We start from the raw sequence: 17,420 nt of genomic DNA on the forward strand, positions 1-17,420 counted from the left end.
CCCCATGACAACGCCCCAGCAATAACCCCGCCCGCATGGCCACGCCCCTTTCGTGACGTAAAATCGGGGAAACGAACAAACATGCCCAAAGCCGCCGGTTGCGGGGGCGTGGCCTCGGCGCCGCTCTCCGCCAATCACCGAGCAGAGCGGGGAGGGGGCGTGGCCAGCCCGCCTTCCTGCTCCGGTGGCGGCGGAGGTGGGTCGGGGGTCCTGGGCGAGACCGGGGGCGGAACATGGGCGGTTCTGGAGCCCGGGGAGCCCCGGGGGAGGGGGGCACAGGCAGGGGACCCCGGCTGGGGCACACAGAGCGTCCCTTGGAGGGCTGTCCCGCTGGGCGGGGGGCGTTCGGGGGCACCCACCCCTGCGGGAAGGGCACCGGGGGGTACCCGGGGGGTTCATTGGGGGTCCGGTCTACGGGAGCTTCTGAGGAGGGGCCTGGGGTGCTGCACAAGGGATGCTGGGGGTCCTCGTGTGGGCGTTCTGTGCGTGTGCCCCCCGCCCCCGGTGGGGAGCCCCCCTCGGCTCACCCCCTGCTCCCACCGCAGGACGCGGCTGCCGGTCCGCGACCACCCCAGCGGGAGCCAGGGGACCCCCGGGACCACACAGAGCCGAACAGGAGCAGAGGGACCCCCGGGACCGAGCAAGAGCAGAGGGACCCCGGGCGCAAAGGGACCCCCCGGAGCAGAGGGACCCCTGAGCAGAGGGGACCCCCGGGACCACCCAGGACCAGAGCAGAGGGACCCCCGGGAGCAGCGGGACCCCCGGGCCGCCGGTGCTGCGGGCAGGTACGTGGTGTGCAGATGTGCCCGGCTGGCACTCGCGGCTTTTTCTCATCCTCCGCTCCCTCCGTGACCCCGGGGGGGTCCCCGGGACGCCCCTGACCCGCTGTCCCCCCAGCATGGCGCAGTGGCAGGAGGTGCAGAGCTTGGCCAACACTTACCTGGAGCAGGTGCACCAGCTGTACGCGGGCTCGGCGCTGCCCATGGCCGTGCGCCAGTCCTTGGCCGCCTGGATCGAGACCCAGAACTGGTACCGGGGGGGGGATTCGGGGCTGGGGGCGGGCACGGGCAGGGTAGAACCGGTGCTGAGCCCGCGCTGCCGCAGGCGCCAGGCGGCGGAGCCGCTCTGCTCGCAAGCGCGGATGCTGTTCCACTCCTTACTGGTGGTACTGGGAGAGCGCCTGGGCAGCCTGGGCTCGGACCGCGAGGATTTCATGCTGAAGCACAACCTGCGCAAGGCTCACCGCGACCTCCAGGTGCGCTGCAGGGCGGGGGGAGCGCGGTGGGGAGGGGTCTCCGCGCCGCTCTGACCCCCCCAAGCCCCCCGCAGGCAGAGTTCGAGGAGGAGCCGGAGAGATTCGCCAACTTGGTGGCCAACCTGCTGCAGGAGGAGCGGCGGATCCTGCGCCTTGGGCAGGCCGGGGGGCAGGTAGGGAGGGGCTGTGTGTCCCCCCCACACACCCCGGGGGTCCCGCGGCCGCTGCCCCCCACCCCATATCTCCCTCCTTAGGGGCGTTCGGCCCCCGCGCCCAGCCCAGCCCCGGAGAGCGGCCGGGAGCAGCAGATCCAGCGGCGCTTGGCCGAGTTCCACACGGCCCTGCAGGTAACCCCTGCGACCCCCGCGACCCCGTCCGAGCCCCCCGGGGGCTGCCTGGCCCCTCCTGACCCCGCTGTGCCCGCAGGAAGCCGAACGAGCCTTCAGGCACCTGGAGGATTTGCAGGATGCTTTTGACTTTTGCTACAAGGTGCACTACCAGCCAGGTGAGCCCCACACCGGAGAGATGGGGGGTGGGCACTGCCCCGCGCTCTCCCCCCCGAGCCCCCCAAAACCCTGAGCCCGCTCCCTTGCCCGCAGGTGGGGAGAGGAACGAGGACCCCGAGTACATCCAGGAGCTCCAATCCCTCCAGGCCAAACTGCAGAACCTGGACCGGCAGCGCCGGGTGAGGAGGGGGCTCGGGGTAGCCGGGCTGGCTTTGGGGGGGTCTTATCCCTCTGAGCACCCCCTTCAGAGCCACCTCTCCCCCCAGGAGGTGCTGGCTCAGATGCAGCAGCTTTTGGGGCGCAGCGAGACCCTGCAGGAGCTGCTGCAGCAGGAGCTGGGGGGCTGGCGGACGCGGCAGCAGCGCCTGTGCCTGGGGGGCCCCGGTGACACCAACCTGCGCCCGCTGGAGACCTGGTAGGGCTCGGGGAGGGGGCTCGGGGGGCTCGGGGGGGCTGCAACCCGACCCCTCTGAGCTCCCTGAGCCCCGCAGGTTCACGGAGCTGGGCCAGGGGTTGTTCCAGCTGCGGCAGCTGCTGCGGGCGCTGGGTGACCTGCGACAAAAGGTGACCTACGCCAGGGACCCGCTGGTGGCAGAGACGCCCCTGCTGGAGCAGCGGCTGCAGGAGCAGCTCACGCACCTGCTCAAGAGGTTGGGGCTGGGCCAGGAGGGCTGGAGGGTGGAGAGCAGGGAAAAGTTCTTCCCCCGAGGGTGGTGGAGCACTGGGAGAGGGAATGGCGACGGTGCCGAGGGTGGCAGCGCTCCCGGAGTGTTTGGGCAACGCTGCCGGGCACGGGGTGGGGTTTTGGGGTGTCTGTGCAGGGTCTGGAGTGGGATCAATGATCCTGGTGGGTTCCTTGCAGCTCTGGGAGTTCTGTAATTCAGGAGGTCAGGGGGGGTTTTGCCCCAGTTTTAACTTGGGGCAGCTCTCCAGGGGTTGGTGACAGTCCCGAGGGTGGCAGAGCTCCCGGAGTGGCAACGCTGCCAGGCACGGGGTGGGGTTTTGGGGTGTCTGTGCAGGGTCTGGAGTGGGATCAGTGACCCTGGTGGGTTCCTTGCAGCTCTGGCTGTTCTGTAATTCAGGAGCTCAGGGAGGGTTCAGGCTCTCAGGGATTTGGGGGAAATTTTGTGTTGTCCTGTGCGGGGCCAGCAGCTGGACTTTGATCCTGATGGGTCCCTTCCAGCTCTGGATGGTTCAAGAGGTCAGGGAGAGGTTGGACAACGCTCTCAGGTGTTGGCATTTAGGATTTTTGGGGGTGTCCTGGGACTCAAGGATTGTTGTGGGCCCCTTCCCACCTCAAGGAGCATTTGGAGAAGGCTCTCAGGGACAGGGTGGGATTTTGGGGTGTCTTGAGTGTGGAGCTGGGCTTTGATCCCTGTAGGTCCCTTCCAGCTCAGGGTATTCCATAATTCCAGGGGTCAGGGACAGTTTGGACAACGCTTTCAGGCCCTCAGTGCTCTCAAGTGTTGGGATTTGGGGACTGAGGGGACTTTTGGGGTTGTCCCATGCTAAACCAGGGGTTTGACTCGACCGTTCTGATGGATCCATTCCATCTCTGGATATTCCACAGCTCAAGGGCTGCTTGGACATCACTCAAATGTTGGGATTTGGGACTGGGGGGACTTTTGGGATTGTCCCATTGCCAGGTCAGAAGTTGGACTTGGTGATCCTGATGGGTCCCTTCCATCTCTGGGTGTCTGGACACCACTCAAACATTGGGATTTGGGACAGGGCAGGTTTTGGGGTTATCCCATGCCAGGAGTTGGACTTCTGATAGGTTCTTTCCATCTCTGGGTGTTTGGACATCACTCAAACATTGGGATTTAGGACTGGGGGGAATTTTGGGGTTGTCCCATGCTAAACCAGGGGTTTGACTCCTGATGGCTCCCTTCCATCTCTGGGTGTCTGGACATCACTCAAACATTGGAATTTAGGACAGGGCAGATTTTGGGGCTGTCCCATGCCAGGAGTTTGACTCCTGATGGGTCTCTCTCATCTCTGGGTGTTTGGACACCACTCGAACATTGGGATTTAGGACAGGGCAGATTTTGGGGTGGTCCCATGCCAGGAGCTGGACTTCTGATGGGTCTCTTCCATCTCTGGGTGTCTGGACACCACTCAAACATTGGGATCTGGGACAGGGCAGGTTTTGGTGTTGTCCCGTGCCAAACCAGGACTTCAGCCTTCACGGCTTCCCTCCGCCTGGGGTATCCCAGGATTTCCAGCGGTGGGGTCGGCCCGGGGGGTCTCGGGGCAGCGCTGACCCCCCGCTTTCCCCAGCGCCTTCGTGGTGGAGCAGCAGCCCAGCACGCCCAACGCCGGGAAGCGGCCGCTGGTGCTGCGCACCGCCGGCAAGTTCTCGACGCGCGCGCGGCTGCTGGTGCGGCTGCACGACCGCAACCACGGCATGGAGGCCAGGATCCACATGGACAGGTGAGGGGCCTCGGGCCGGAGAGCGCAAAATTGTCAGATTAGATTGAATTAAATTAAATTAAATTAATTGGTTTTGGTCAAATGAAATTTTTTTTTTGTTAAATTAAATGAAATTATTTTGTTTGTTAAATGAATTAAATTAAATGACATTAAATGAATTAAATTAAATTGAGTTAAATTAAATGATTTTGTTTGTTAAATTAATTAAATTAAATTAAATTAAATTAAATTAAAATAAATGAATGGAATAAAATAAAATTAAATTATTTCATTTGTTAGATTAAATTAAATTATTTCATTTGTTAAATTAAATTAAATTAAATTATTTCATTTGTTAAATTAAATTATTTTGTTTTTTAAATTGAATTATTTAATTCAATTAAATAATAATTATATTATTTAGTATACTAAAATTTTAACTTATTCAATTAAATTATTTAATTTATTGAGTTAAAGAATTATTAGGAATAATTCTATTATTTAATATTAATTTAATAATTTTATTTATTAATTTTAAATTAATTTTGTTTAATTATAATGTATTATTCAATTAAATAATAATAAATAATTATATTATTGGACATATTAAATTTTTATTTATTCAATTAAATTATTGAATTTATGAAATGAAACAATAATTATTACTAATTATATTATTGGACAACAATTATTACTAATTATATTATTGGATTATGAAATTAAATAATAATTATAACGAATTCTGTTATTGAATTTATTGAATTTATACTTTATCAATTTCAATTATAGTATATATTAAATTTTTTATTTCTTCAATCAAATTATTACATTTATAAAATTAAATCATAATTACCAATAATTATTTAATTTACTCTATTTTTTATTTATGAAAGTAAATTATTTAAGATCTGAATCCCATCCCTTTAATGAATCCAACACCAGCTCCAGGACCCCCCCGAGCCCCCTGCCCGCCCGTGGGGGTCCCGCTGGCCCTGACCCCCCCTTGTCTCTTGCAGGGACCCGCCCAACATCAAAGGGTGAGAGCTGGGACAGCGCTGGAGGGGCTGCGACCCCCCCCGGGGGTCCTGAGCCCCCACCCCCGGTCCTGGGGGGGCCCTGAACTCTCTCTGACATCCCTGGGGGGGACCCGACCCCCATCTGACATCCCTGGGGGGGTCCTGAACCCCCCCTGCCATCTCTGAGTGGGGGTCCTGAATACCCCCCACCATCTTTGTGGGGGTCCTGAACCTCTTCTGCCATCCTTTGGAGGGGGGGTCCCGACTAGGTCTGCATCCCCCAGGGGTCCCAACCACCCCCCAGCCCCTCTGGGGGTCCTGACTCCTCACCCCCAGCCCCTGAGGGGGGGTCCTGAATCCCCCTGCCATCTCTGGGGGTGACCCGACCCCCACCTGCCATCCCTTGGGGGGGGTCCTCAGCTCCCCCTGACATCCCTGGGGGGGCTCTGAACCCTCCTGCTATCTCTGGGGAGGGGTCCTGAATCCCCCCGACATCCCTGGGGGGGTCCTGAACCCCCCCTGCCATCTCTGAGTGGGGGTCCTGAACCCCCCCTGCCATCTCTGAGTGCGGGTCCTGAATCCCCCCCACCATCTTTGGGGAGGGTCCCAAACACCCCCTGCCATCCCTGGGGGGGCCCTGAACCCCCCTGCCATCTCTGGGTGGGGGTCCTGATCTCCCCCCCCTCCATCCCTGGGTGGGGGTCCCGACAGGGCTGCATCCCCCAGGGGTCTCAATCCCACCCCCAGTCCCTCTGGGGGTCCCAACCCACCACCCACAGCTGGGCAATGTCCCCTCCTTGGGAGAGGGGGTGGGGTCCTGCCCCCCACCCACAGCACCCCCCAGGGGTCCTGCCCCTCCCGGGGGCTCGGTGAGGACCCCACCCCAGGCTGACTCTGCCATCCCCGCAGACGCTGAAGGAGCAGAAGGACAGCAGGGCTGGCAAGGGCAAAGGTGCCAGCGGCGAGGTGGGCACGGGACGGGGCTGGGGGGGCCGCGGGGGGGCCGGGCCGGGAGGTGACAGCGGTGTCACCTCCCCGCAGGGTCCCCTGGTTGTGACAGAGGAGCTGCACCTCATCACCTTCACGCTGGCTTACGCCTACTGCGGGCTGGAGCTGGAGCTGGAGGTGAGGGCTGGGGGGCTTGGGGGGGACAGGGGGGCTTGGGGACAGCCAGCCTGAGCCCCTGTCCCCTCGCCAGGCCACCACGCTGCCCTTTGTCATCATCTCCAACAACAACCAGTTCTCCAGCGCCTGGGCCTCCATCCTGTGGTTCAACATGCTCAGCTCTGACCCCAAGGCGAGCGGGACCCCCGCCCTGTGCCACCCCTGCCTCGTGTCCCCCGCGCTGCTCCCTGTCCCCTCCCTAGCCCTGCCCCTTGCCCAGTCTGTGTCCTGGTTGTCCCCTGTGCCCTGTCCCCAGGTCTAGGCCCGGTCCCTGCCCCATCCCAGGTGCAGATCTCTGTCCCCTGGTCCCAGTGGCCTGCCCTGCCTCTTGTCCTTGTCCCATCCCCTGCTTTGATGCCTGTCCTTGGTCCTTGTCCCCTGCCCTGGTGCCTGTCCCCATCCCTTGAACCCCCTCCCCTGCCACTGACCCCCATCCCTTAATCCCTGTCCCATCCCCTGGTCCTTGTCTTGTCCCTTGATCCCTGTCGCTGACGGTGCCTCCCCCAGACTCATCCTGGGCTTCGTGAGCCACAAGCAGGCGGAGAAGCTGCTCAAGTCCAGGCGGACGGGGACGTTCCTGCTGCGCTTCAGCGAGAGCGTCCTCGGGGGTGTCACCTTCACGTGGGTGGAGCACCACGAGACAGGTGAGTGACACCCCCAGGGACCCCCCCAGGACCCCCCCAGGACCCCCTGGCTGTGCTGGCCAGCAGTGGAAGCCTCTGGAGATGGGATTTTCCAAGTCCATGGTTTATCACTCCTGGCTGTGGCAGAGTGGCTTTGCAGGCAGGATTTGTCCTGAAGAAATTTGGGGAGACCCTGGAGGTTCAGTTCCACTGTAAGGGACAGAAAATAAACCTCCATCCCCTGAAGTTTAGCAAGCAAGAGGATAAATTCAGATTTAGGATAAAAATGGATGAGGATGGTGAAGCTGAATTCAGATTTAGGCTAAAAATGGATGAGGGTGGTGAAGCTGAATTCAGATTTAGGTTAAAAATGGATGAGGATGGTGAAGTTGAATTCAGATTTAGGTTAAAAATTAACAAGAAAGAGGAAGCTGAATTCAGATCTAGGTTAAAAATGGATGGGAATGGTGAAGTTGAATTCAGATTTAGGCTAAAAATGGATGAGGGTGGTGAAGCTGAATTCAGATTTAGGTTAAAAATGCCTCCAGGCCCCCCAGCAAGCAGCAGACAGAGGAGGAGCTGGCGGTGGCCACGGAGAACCTGGAGACGCTGCAGCTGCAGCCCCGAGGGCAGGGGACACCTGGGACCCTGGGGACACTTCAGAGGGTGGCCACGAGCCCAGGGACACTGCAGGTGGTGGCCATGAGCCCAGGGACACTACAGGTCACCCCTGGGAGCTTGGGGACACCTCAGAGGGTGGCCATGAGCCCAGGGACACTGCAGGTGGTGGCCATGAGCCCAGGGACACTACAGGTCACCTCTGGGAGCTTGGGGACACCTCAGGTGGTGGCAACAAGCCCGGGGATACCACAGGTCACCCCTGGGAATTTGGGGACCCCTCAGGGGGTGGCCAGTAGGCTGGGGACACCACAGGTGGTGGCCACAAGCCCAGGGACCCTGCAGCCCATGGGTTTGGGGACACTGCAACCACAGCCTCAAAGCCTGGAGCCACCACAGGTGACATCAGCGGTCCCCAACATGCAGGGGACACTGAAGGTGACACCAGGGGCTGTGGGGACCGTGCAGGTGCTGCCTGGGGGGCTGCAGATGCTGCAGGTGTGCTCAGAGGACTTGGGGACACTGCAGGGGACAATGGGGACGCTGCAGCTGGGAGCTGTGGAGCCACCACGGGTCCCCGAGGAGCAGGGGACACTGCCAGCGGAGCTGAGGGACCTGGAGCTGCTGCCAGGGGGACAGGACATGCAGGAGCTGCTGCAGGGGAGCCGCGACGTGCAGGAGCTGCTGCTGCAGTCGCTGGAGGGGCTGGAGGCGGCTCCGGGGACCCTGGGGACACTGGGGACACTGGGAGTGACTGAGCTGATGCCGGACGTGGTGGCAACCTTGGAGGAGAGCTTCCAGCTGAGCCCCGGTGAGTGTCGGGGCTGGGGCGGGGACAGAGGTGTCACCTGGGCACTGCCCTGTCCCCCTGGGCACAGGGGTGTCACCTGAGCACTGAGCTGTCCCCCTGGGCACCGAGCTGTCACCTGGGCACTGAGTTATCCCCCTGGGCACAGAGCTGTCCCCGGGCACTGCCCTGTCCCCCCGGGCACTGCCCTGTCCCCTTGGGCACAGAGCTGTCCCCAGGTCACCGAGCTGTCGCCGGGCACTGCCCTGTCCCCTCCGCAGGCAGCGCTGCTCTCCTGGACCAGCGCGATCCGTTCCTGCCGCAGCCCGAGGACTCGGCCGTGCCCTCGGTGCCCTCGCTCTTCACCGACTTCCCCCCGCTGCACATCGACGCCAGCGACTTCCAGTGACCCCTGCCCGGCCCCTTCCTTCCCAGGGACCCCTCCCCAGCTCCTTCCCTTTCTGGGGACCCCTCCCCGGTCCCTTCCCTCCCTGGGACCCCTCCCCAGCTCCTTCCCTTTCTGGGGACCCCTCCCCGGTCCCTTCCCTCCCTGGGACCCCTCCCCAGCCCCTTCCCTTCTGGGGACCCCTCCCCGGTCCTTTCTGTTCCAGGGACCCCTTCTGGGGACCCCTCCTCGGTCTCTTCCCTCCAAGAGACCCCTCCCCGGTCCCTTCCGTTCCAGGGACGCCTCCTTGGTCCCTTCCCTTCCCTCCCTAGTCCCTTTGGTTCCAGGGATCTTTTTCCGGTCCCTTCTCTCCCAGGGACCCCTCCTCAGTCGCTTCCCTCCGAGCGACCCCTCCCTGGTCCCTTCCTGGGACCCCTCCCCTTTCCCTCCCCTCCCAGAGACCCCTCCCCAGCCAATCCCTGTAAATAACCCCCTCCCCACGCCCCTCTCACTCAGCCGCCGCTCTCCCATCTCCGCGGGAGCTTTATTAGAAACTCATAAATACCCGATTTAAATAAAAACCGCGTCTCGCGCCATAAATAACCCCCGGGGGAGGGGCAATAAATAAGGGGGGCGGTGTCGGGGGGCGGTGTCGGGGGTCTCAGCGGGCGCTGTGGTTGAAGACACGGCCGATGAGGGCGGCGAAGGAGCGGAGCCGGTTCAGGGCCCGGTGCCGCTGCACCGGCTGCTCCCAGAGCAGGGTGGGCGCCAGGAGGGGTCGGGGGGCGCGACCGTGCCCGTCCTGGGGGGACACAGGGGTCAGCGGGGGGCTGAGGGGTGGCCGTGTGCCCGCTGGGGGTCACCCCCAGGGAAGGTTTGGGGACACTGAGGGACAGTGAGGGACATTGAGGGACGTTTGGGGACAGTGAGGGTCATTGAGGGACACTGAGGGACATTTGGGGACACTGAGGGACACCAAGGGTCACCGAGGGACACTGAGGGACACCGAGGGATAATGAGGGACACTGGGAGACATTGAGGAACACCAGGGGACACTGAGGGACCCTGTGGGATACTGAGGGACCTTCAGGGATGCTGGGGGACATTTGGGGACACTGAGGGATCCTGAGGGAGCCCGTGGGACACTGAGAGACAATGAGGGACCCTCAGGGACACCGGGGGACATCAGGGGACACCGAGGGACACTGAGGAACACTGGGGGACACTGAGGGACAATGAGGGACCCTCAGGGACACCGGGGGACAGGCTGGGACACTGAGAGATACCAAAGGACACTGAGGGACACCAGGGGACATGGGGGGACACTGAGGGACACTGAGGGACCCCGTGGGACACTGAGGGACAGGATGGGACACTGAGGGGACACTGAGGGTCACCGAGGGACACCGAGGGACACCGGGGGACAGGCTGGGACACTGAGGGGACACTGAGAGACCGAGGGACACACTGAGGGTCACCAAGGGACACCGAGGGACACCGGGGGACAGCGGGAGACACCGAGGGACACCGGGGGACACCGAGGGACACTGAAGGACACCGGGGGACAGCGGGGGACACGCCGGGCGCCCCGGGGCTCACCGGGACGTGGCGCAGCAGCCGCTCCAGGGCGCTCTGCAGCTGCGGCTGCGGCTGCTCGCGGAAGATGTCAGAGCCCAGCAGGTCCCGGTAGTGCTGCAGGGCCTGCCGGACCCGCTGCAGGCAGCGCTGCGGGGACCGCGGGTGACATGGGGCTCCGGGACCCCCCCCGGGACCCCCGCCACCCCCGAGGGCATCCCCAGGACCCCTCTGGGAGCTCCAAACTCGTCCCTGGGATCCCCAGAATCCCTAAGACCCCCCTGAGAGCTTCATCCTCAGCATCCCTGGGACACCCAGACATCCCTGGGACCCCTCTGGGAGCTCCAAATGCATCGTTGGGACCCCCGGGACCCCTAGACATCCCCAGGACCCTCAAGGGCATCTCCAGGGCCCCCAAGTTCATTCTCAGCATCCCTGGGACCCCCAAGTTGCTCTCCAGGCTCTGGGGGTCGCAGGCGTCGCTGCAGCGGATCCGGGGGGGCCAATTTTGGGGTTCGTCCTCCAGCAGCTGCAGCCCCTCCTGGAGCAGCGATCGGGGCCGTGCCCGCGTGTCCGGTACCGCCGGGGGGACACCGAACCCCCCCGGTCCCACCACTGCCGCGATCTCCCCGTTGCTTCCCGAGTCCCCGGTGCCCCCAGCGGAGCCCCCCGGTGCTTCCCGAGCTTCTCGGTGCCCCTAGCCGAGCTCCCGGCGCTTCCCGCTACCCCCGGTACCCCCGGCGGAGCCCCCCGGTTCTTCCCCAGCCTCCCGGTGTCCCCGGCAGAGCCCCTCGGTGTTCTGGCTGAGCCCCCGGTGTTTCTCGAGCCCTCCGGTGCTTCCCGAACCTCCCGATGCTTCTCCAGCCCCCCGGTGCTCCCGGCCGAGCCCCCGGTACTCCAGCTGAGCCCCCCGGTGCTTCCCGAGTCCCTGCTACCCCCGGCGGAGCCCCCCGGTACTCTGGCTGAGACCCCCGGTACTTCCCGAGAACTCCGGTACCCCGGTTGAGCTCCCGGTGCCCCTGACCGAGACCCCCGGTGCTTCCCGAGCTCCCCGGTGCTTCCCGAGCTTCCCGGTGTCCCTGGCGGAGCCGCCGGTGCCTCCCAAACCCCCCGGTGTTTCCCGAGCTTCCCGATGCTTCTCCAGCCCCTCGGTGCACCCGGCTGAGCCCCCCGGTGCTTCCCGAGCCCCCCGATGCTCCTCGAGCCTCCCGGTGCCTCCCGAGAACCCCGGTACCCCGGCTGAGCTCCCGGTGGCCCCGGCCGAGTCCCCGGTGCCTCAAGAACCCCCCGGTGTTTCCCGAGCCCCCGGTGCCTCCCGAGCCCCCCGGTGCCTCCCGAGCCCCCCGCACTCACCAGCACCGGGTGCGGTTCCCGGACCGCCGCCAGCAGCCGCGACAGCTCCCGGGACAGGACCCTGCAGGCGGCCCAGTCCGGCGGGCGGAGCGGGCCCGGTGCCGCTGCCGGTGCCGGTGCCGGTGCCGCGGGAGGCGGCGGCAGCAGAGCGAGGAGCAGGCAGAGGCGGAGGCGGCGGAGCGGAGCCATCGCTGCTCGGTCTGTGCCGCCACCGGCGCCGCCACCGGGCTCTTATGGGGCGGCGGCGGCAGGTGGGGAATCCCGGGGCAGGTGCTCCCGCCCCGCCGAAAGCAGAACCGATACCGGGCCGGGGTCCCCGGGCTGCGCCCCGCCGCACCGGGACGGGACGGGACGCGCAGGAAAACCCGGGGCAGTTCCTGGCGGCATGGGAGGCTCCGGCACCGGCACCGGCACCGGCACCGGCAGCGGCACCGACACCGACACCGACACTGACACCGACACTGACACCGGCACCGGCACCGACACCGGCACCGGCACCGACAGCGGGGCAGTCTCTCGGTTCACAAACTTCCCCGGTGCCGCCGTGTCCGAGCCGGTGCCCCCGGTTGTCCCGGGCTGTCCCGGGTCGGAGCGGGCCGTGCTGCCGCAATCTCGGCGGCTCCGGCGCTTCCCGCTCCGCCCGCCGGGGCTGCCCCCGGTTTTCCCCCGCACCGGGGATGGGCCGGGCACGGGGGGAGCGGGCGGGGACACGGCGGGGACAGCGGGGATGGGGGGACAGGGGGGACACTGAGGGACACCAGGGGACACTGGGGGACAGTGGGGGACAATGAGGAATGAGGGACACCGGGGGACACCGAGGGACATTTGGGACACCGGGGGACACCAAAGGACACTGGGGGACAATGAGGGACAATGTGGGACACCGGGGGACACCGAGGGACAGGGTGGGACCCTGAGGGACATTGAGGGATGCCAGGGGAGTGCAAGGGACACTGAGGGACCCCAAGGGACATTGAGGGACATTTGGGACACTGTGGGACAGTGAGGGACACCGGCGGACACGGTGAGATACCAAGGGACAGAGTGGGACACTGGAACATTTGGGGACATTTGGGGACACCTTGGGATGCCGTGGGACATTCAGGGACCCCGTGGGACACTGTGGGATGCCAGAGGACAGCGGGGAACATTTGGGGACACTTTGGAGACCCCAAGGGGTGCCAGGGGACAGCGCGGGACACTGGGACACTTGTGGACACTTGGGGACATTTGGGGACACTTGGGGACCCTTGGGGGACATTTGGGGACACTTGGGGACCCTTGGGGGACATTTGGGGACACTTTGCGATGCTGTCGGGTGCCAGGGGACAGGGTGGGACCCCAGGGGACATTGTGGGACCCCCGTGCACGCTGTGTAGGAATGCCAAGGGACACCGCGGGACACTTGGGGACACTTGGGGACCCCGAGGGGTGCCAGACACCCGCGGACACCGCGGGACGCCCCGCGCTGCTCCGTGACACCCCGTAGGCTCTCGTAGGTGACCGGGGACGCTGCATGACACCAGTGGGACCCCACAGGCCGCAGCCGCCGCACGGCTGGGCAGCGCCCGGGGCTCCGAGAGGCCCCCGGTGGTCCCGGGGCTCCCCCCGGGGCTCCCCCGCCGCGAACCAGCGGATTGCAGCCTTTTTGTCCCGTGCGGCGCCCCGTCCCGCCGCTCCGCTTAGTCCCGCCTCCTTCGAGCGCTGATTGGCTGCCTCCCAGCGCTCTGCGCTGCCATTGGTCAGCGGCGCGGGGCGGGCCCGGTGTACCGGGCAGGGGGCGCGGTTGCCGTAGCGACGGCGGGAGCGGCCCCGGCCCCGGCCCGGCCGCGGCGGCGCAGCGGGACGAGCCCGGGAGCGCGGCCCCGGCGCGGCTCTGCCCGCGGAGGCTCGGTAACAGCGCGCGCGGCGGGGTGGCGGTGGCGGCTCCGGTGCTCGGTGAGAGCGGCCGCTCGGGCCGGGCCCCCCGTGCCCCGCCCGGGACTGCGGCCGCTGATACCGGCGGTGCTAAGCGCGTTCGGTGTGGGCTGGCGGTGATAAAGGCGGCGGGTGCGGAGCTGGCCCGGAGCCCCGGGGGTGGCGCGGGGCGGGGCCCGGTTTGGCTCCCCGGTGCCTTGGGACACGGCCCGCTTCCTCTGGAGGTTGTTCCGTGCCCTGGGACCACTGCCCGGTATCCCCGGGAGGCTGCCTGGCATCTTGGGCTGCTGCCCGGTTAGCCCGGATGCTGCCCGGTGCCCAGAGACCCCAGCCCGGTATGCTGGGACCCCTGCCCGGTGCCCAGGAGCAGTGCCCGGTACTCAGGGACCCGTGCCCGGTGCCCAGGGACAGTGCCCGGTGCTCAGGGACCCCTGCCCGGTGCCCAGGGACAGTGCCCGGTACCCAGGGAATGTAGCCGGTGCTCCCGTTAATCCTGGCTGCCGTTCCTGCCCCTCTGGGACCCCTGCCCGGTACCCAGGAGCAGTGCCCGGTGCCCAGGGGCCCCTGCCCGGTGCCCAGGGACCCCTGCCCGGTGCCCAGGGACCCCTGCCCGGTGCCCAGGGACCCCTGCCCGGTGCCCAGGGACCCCTGCCCGGTGCCCAGGGGCAGTGCCCGGTGCCCAGGGAATGTGCCCGGTGCTCCCGTTAATCCTGGCTGCCGTTCCTGCCCGTCACCCCCGCTGATTCCCGCTCCCGTTCCTGCCCCTCATTCCCGTTCCTGCCTCCTCGGTAATTCCCGCTCCCGTTCCTGCCCCTCACTCCCGGTAATTCCCAGCCCCGTTCCTCCCCCTCACTCCCGGTAATTCCCGCTCCCGTTCCTGCCCCTCACTCCCGGTGATTCCCAGCCCCGTTCCTCCCCCTCACTCCCGGTAATTCCCGCTCCCGTTCCTGCCCCTCACTCCCGGTGATTCCAGGTTTTGGAAGCTCTGGAGAGGTTTTGGGAGGATCTGGAGAGGTTTTGGGGAGCTCTGGAGGGGTTCTGGGAGGTTCTGGAGGGGTTTTGGGGAGATCTAAGGAGGTCTTGAGAAGCTCTGGAGAGGTTTTGGAAGCTCTGGAGAGGTTTTGGGAGGTTCTGGAGAGGTTTTGGGGAGCTTTGGAGAGGTTTTGGGAGCTCTGAAGAGGTTTTGGGGAGATCTAAGGAGGTCTTGGGGAGCTCTGGAGGGGTTTTGGGAGGTTCTGGGGGGGTTTTGGGGAGATCTAAGGAGGTCTTGGGAAGCTCTGGAGAGGTTTTGGGGAGGTTTTGGTGAGCTCTGGAGAGATTTGGGAAAGCTCTGGGAAGCTCTGGAGAGGTTTTGGGAGGTTCTGGAGAGGTTTTAGGAAGGTCTGGAGAGGTTTTGGAAGCTCTGGAGATGTTTTGGGAAGGTTTTGGGAGGATCTGGAGAGGTTTTGATGAGGTTCTGGGGAGGTTTTGGGGAGATCTAAGGAGGTCTTGGGAAGCTCTGGAGAGGTTTGGGGGGATTCTGGAGAGGTTCTGGAAAGGTTTTGGAAGCTTTGGAGAGCTCTGGAGAGGTTTTGGGAGGTTCTGGAGATGTTTGGGGAGGTTCTGGAAAGGTTTTGGGAAGATTGGGATAGGTTTTGGGAGGTTCTGGAGAGATTTTAGGAAGCTCTGGAGAGGTTTTGAGGAGAATTTGGGAAGATCTGGAGAGCTTTTAGGGAGCTCTGGAGGTTTTGCGAGGTTCTGGAAAGGTTTTGGGAAGCTCTGGAGAGGTTTTGGGAAGCTCTGGGAAGGTTTTGGGGTTTGATGGAGTCATGGGAAAACTCATCCAGCAATGCCTGGAGAGGTTCCCTAGAACAGAGGCTAGCCAGAGCTGAATAAAGGAAATTATTTATTGAAAGGAAATTATTTATTGAAAGGAAATTATTTATTGAAAAACCTTCAAAGGTGCACCTTGGGCAGAGCAGGAGCTCAGAGAACCTACACCCAGGTGGGAAGAAAACCCACGAGGTTTTCAGCCAGATAAAAGTTTGGCTTATTTGCATGTCAGACTTTAATTGTCCAATTACAGCTTCAGGTAATTCAATCACATTGCCCCAGTTTGCTCCTCACAATTCACTTTTTGTTTGCATTTTTCAGGGCCTGAGACAGTCAGGTGTCCTTGAGTTTCAGGCTGAGAGAGGAATTGTTTTGTCTGACTAAAAAAAGCAGCTGACAGGCTGTGGGGTTTTAGAGTTACACCCTAGATCTGGAAATTAAAAAACTCAAATTCATTTTGAGTTAAAACTCCAAATTAACATCACCTCTTCCATGGCCTCCCACCAGCCCAGGTTGTTCCATCCCACCTGGCCAGGTTATGGGGTTATGGGGTTAATGGGGTTATGGGTTGTGGGGTTATGGGGTTAATGGGTTAGAGGAAAACCCCCATAACCTGGAAAAGCCTAACCCATAACCTGAGCTTATGGGTTATGGCATTAATGGGGTTATGGGTTATGGGGTTAATGGTTTTATGGGGTTAATGGGGTTATGGATTATGGGAAAACCCCCATAACCTGGAAAAGCCTATCCCATAACCTAGGCTTATGGGATTAATGGGGTTATGGGGTTAATGGGTTAATGGGGCTATGGGGTTATGGGTTATAGAAAAACCCCCATAACCTGGACAACTCTAACCCATAATCTGGGGTTATGGAGTTAATAGGGTTATGGGGTTAATGGGGTTATGGGATTAATGGGGTTATGGGGTTAATGGGGTTATGAGATTAATGGGGTTATGGAGTTAGGGGGGTTATGGGGTTAATGGGTTATAGGAAAACCCCCATAACCTGCAAAAGCCTATCCCATAATCTGGGGTTATGGGGTTAATGGGGTTATGGGATTAATGGGGTTATGGAGTTAGAGGGGTTATGGGGTTAATGGGTTATAGGAAAACCCCCATAACCTGCAAAAGCCTATCCCATAATCTGGGTTTATGGGGTTAATGGGGTTATGGGGTAATGGGGTTATGGGGTAATGGGTTATGGGAAAACCCCCATAACCTGGATCTGGCAGAGGACGAAGTGACACTCGGCTGTGTCACACCCACTGGGACATGGGGTTGTGACACCTCTGTCCCCTCTCCTTTCAGGGCAGAGGGGACATACTGGGATTTTTTATTTGTGTCTGCATCCAGGGGAAGGCCTGAGCTGCCTTCCCTGGCTTGGAGCACCCAGGAGTGCCAGGAATGCCCCCATAACCTGGAAGATCCGGGATCTGGCAGAGGACAAGGTGACACTCAGCTGTGTCACACCCACTGGGACATGGGCTTGTGACATCCCTGTCCCCTCTGCTTTCAGGGCTTCGGGGCCATGTTGGGAGTTTTTATTTATCCAGGGGAAAGCCTGAGCTGCCTTTCCTGGCTTGGAGCACCCAGGAGTGCCAGGAATGCCCCCGCAACCTGGAAAATCCGGGATCTGGCAGAGGACAAGGTGACACTCAGCTGTGTCACACCCACCAGGACATGGAGTTGTGACATCCCTGTCCCCTCTGCTTTCAGGGCTTCGGGGCCATGTTGGGAGTTTTTATTTATCCAGGGGAAAGCCTGAGCTGCCTTTCCTGGCTTGGAGCACCCAGGAGTGCCAGGAATGCCCCCGTAACCTGGAAAATCCGGGATCTGGCAGAGGACAAGGTGACACTCAGCTGTGTCACACCCACCGGGACATGGAGTTGTGACATCCCTGTCCCCTCTGCTTTCAGGGCTTCGGGGCCATGTTGGGAGTTTTTATTTATCCAGGGGAAAGCCTGAGCTGCCTTCCCTGGCTTGGAGCACCCAGGAG

General features: G+C 61.9%; 2 protein-coding genes across 2 annotated transcripts; one reads left to right on the forward strand and one right to left on the reverse strand.

Annotated features, from left to right (window-relative positions):
• Nucleotides 1-225: 225 nt before the first annotated feature.
• Nucleotides 226-9,197, forward strand: STAT2 (signal transducer and activator of transcription 2). Its single transcript, XM_041477531.1, has 20 exons — nucleotides 226-785; nucleotides 898-1,029; nucleotides 1,105-1,255; nucleotides 1,330-1,428; nucleotides 1,510-1,602; nucleotides 1,682-1,760; nucleotides 1,855-1,940; nucleotides 2,028-2,176; nucleotides 2,253-2,411; nucleotides 4,042-4,194; nucleotides 5,190-5,210; nucleotides 5,756-5,760; nucleotides 6,064-6,155; nucleotides 6,231-6,314; nucleotides 6,388-6,614; nucleotides 6,666-6,683; nucleotides 6,861-6,997; nucleotides 7,141-7,175; nucleotides 7,508-8,405; nucleotides 8,663-9,197. Exons 2-20 carry the CDS (start codon nucleotides 899-901, stop codon nucleotides 8,788-8,790), a joined length of 2,745 nt encoding a protein of 914 aa, XP_041333465.1. The 5' UTR covers nucleotides 226-785; nucleotide 898; the 3' UTR covers nucleotides 8,791-9,197.
• A 165-nt stretch (nucleotides 9,198-9,362) lies between these two features.
• IL23A (interleukin 23 subunit alpha) lies at nucleotides 9,363-12,087 on the reverse strand. Its single transcript, XM_041477542.1, has 4 exons — nucleotides 11,695-12,087; nucleotides 10,784-10,882; nucleotides 10,366-10,491; nucleotides 9,363-9,568 (listed from the first exon to the last, which is right to left on the reverse strand). The coding sequence occupies exons 1-4, from the start codon at nucleotides 11,881-11,883 to the stop codon at nucleotides 9,428-9,430; spliced, it is 555 nt and encodes a 184-aa protein (XP_041333476.1). The 5' UTR covers nucleotides 11,884-12,087; the 3' UTR covers nucleotides 9,363-9,427.
• Nucleotides 12,088-17,420: the final 5,333 nt, after the last annotated feature.

Source organism: Pyrgilauda ruficollis, unplaced genomic scaffold (assembly GCF_017590135.1).
Source record: "Pyrgilauda ruficollis isolate IOZ18807 unplaced genomic scaffold, ASM1759013v1 scaffold403, whole genome shotgun sequence".
NCBI classification, from domain to species: Eukaryota; Metazoa; Chordata; class Aves; order Passeriformes; family Passeridae; genus Pyrgilauda; species Pyrgilauda ruficollis.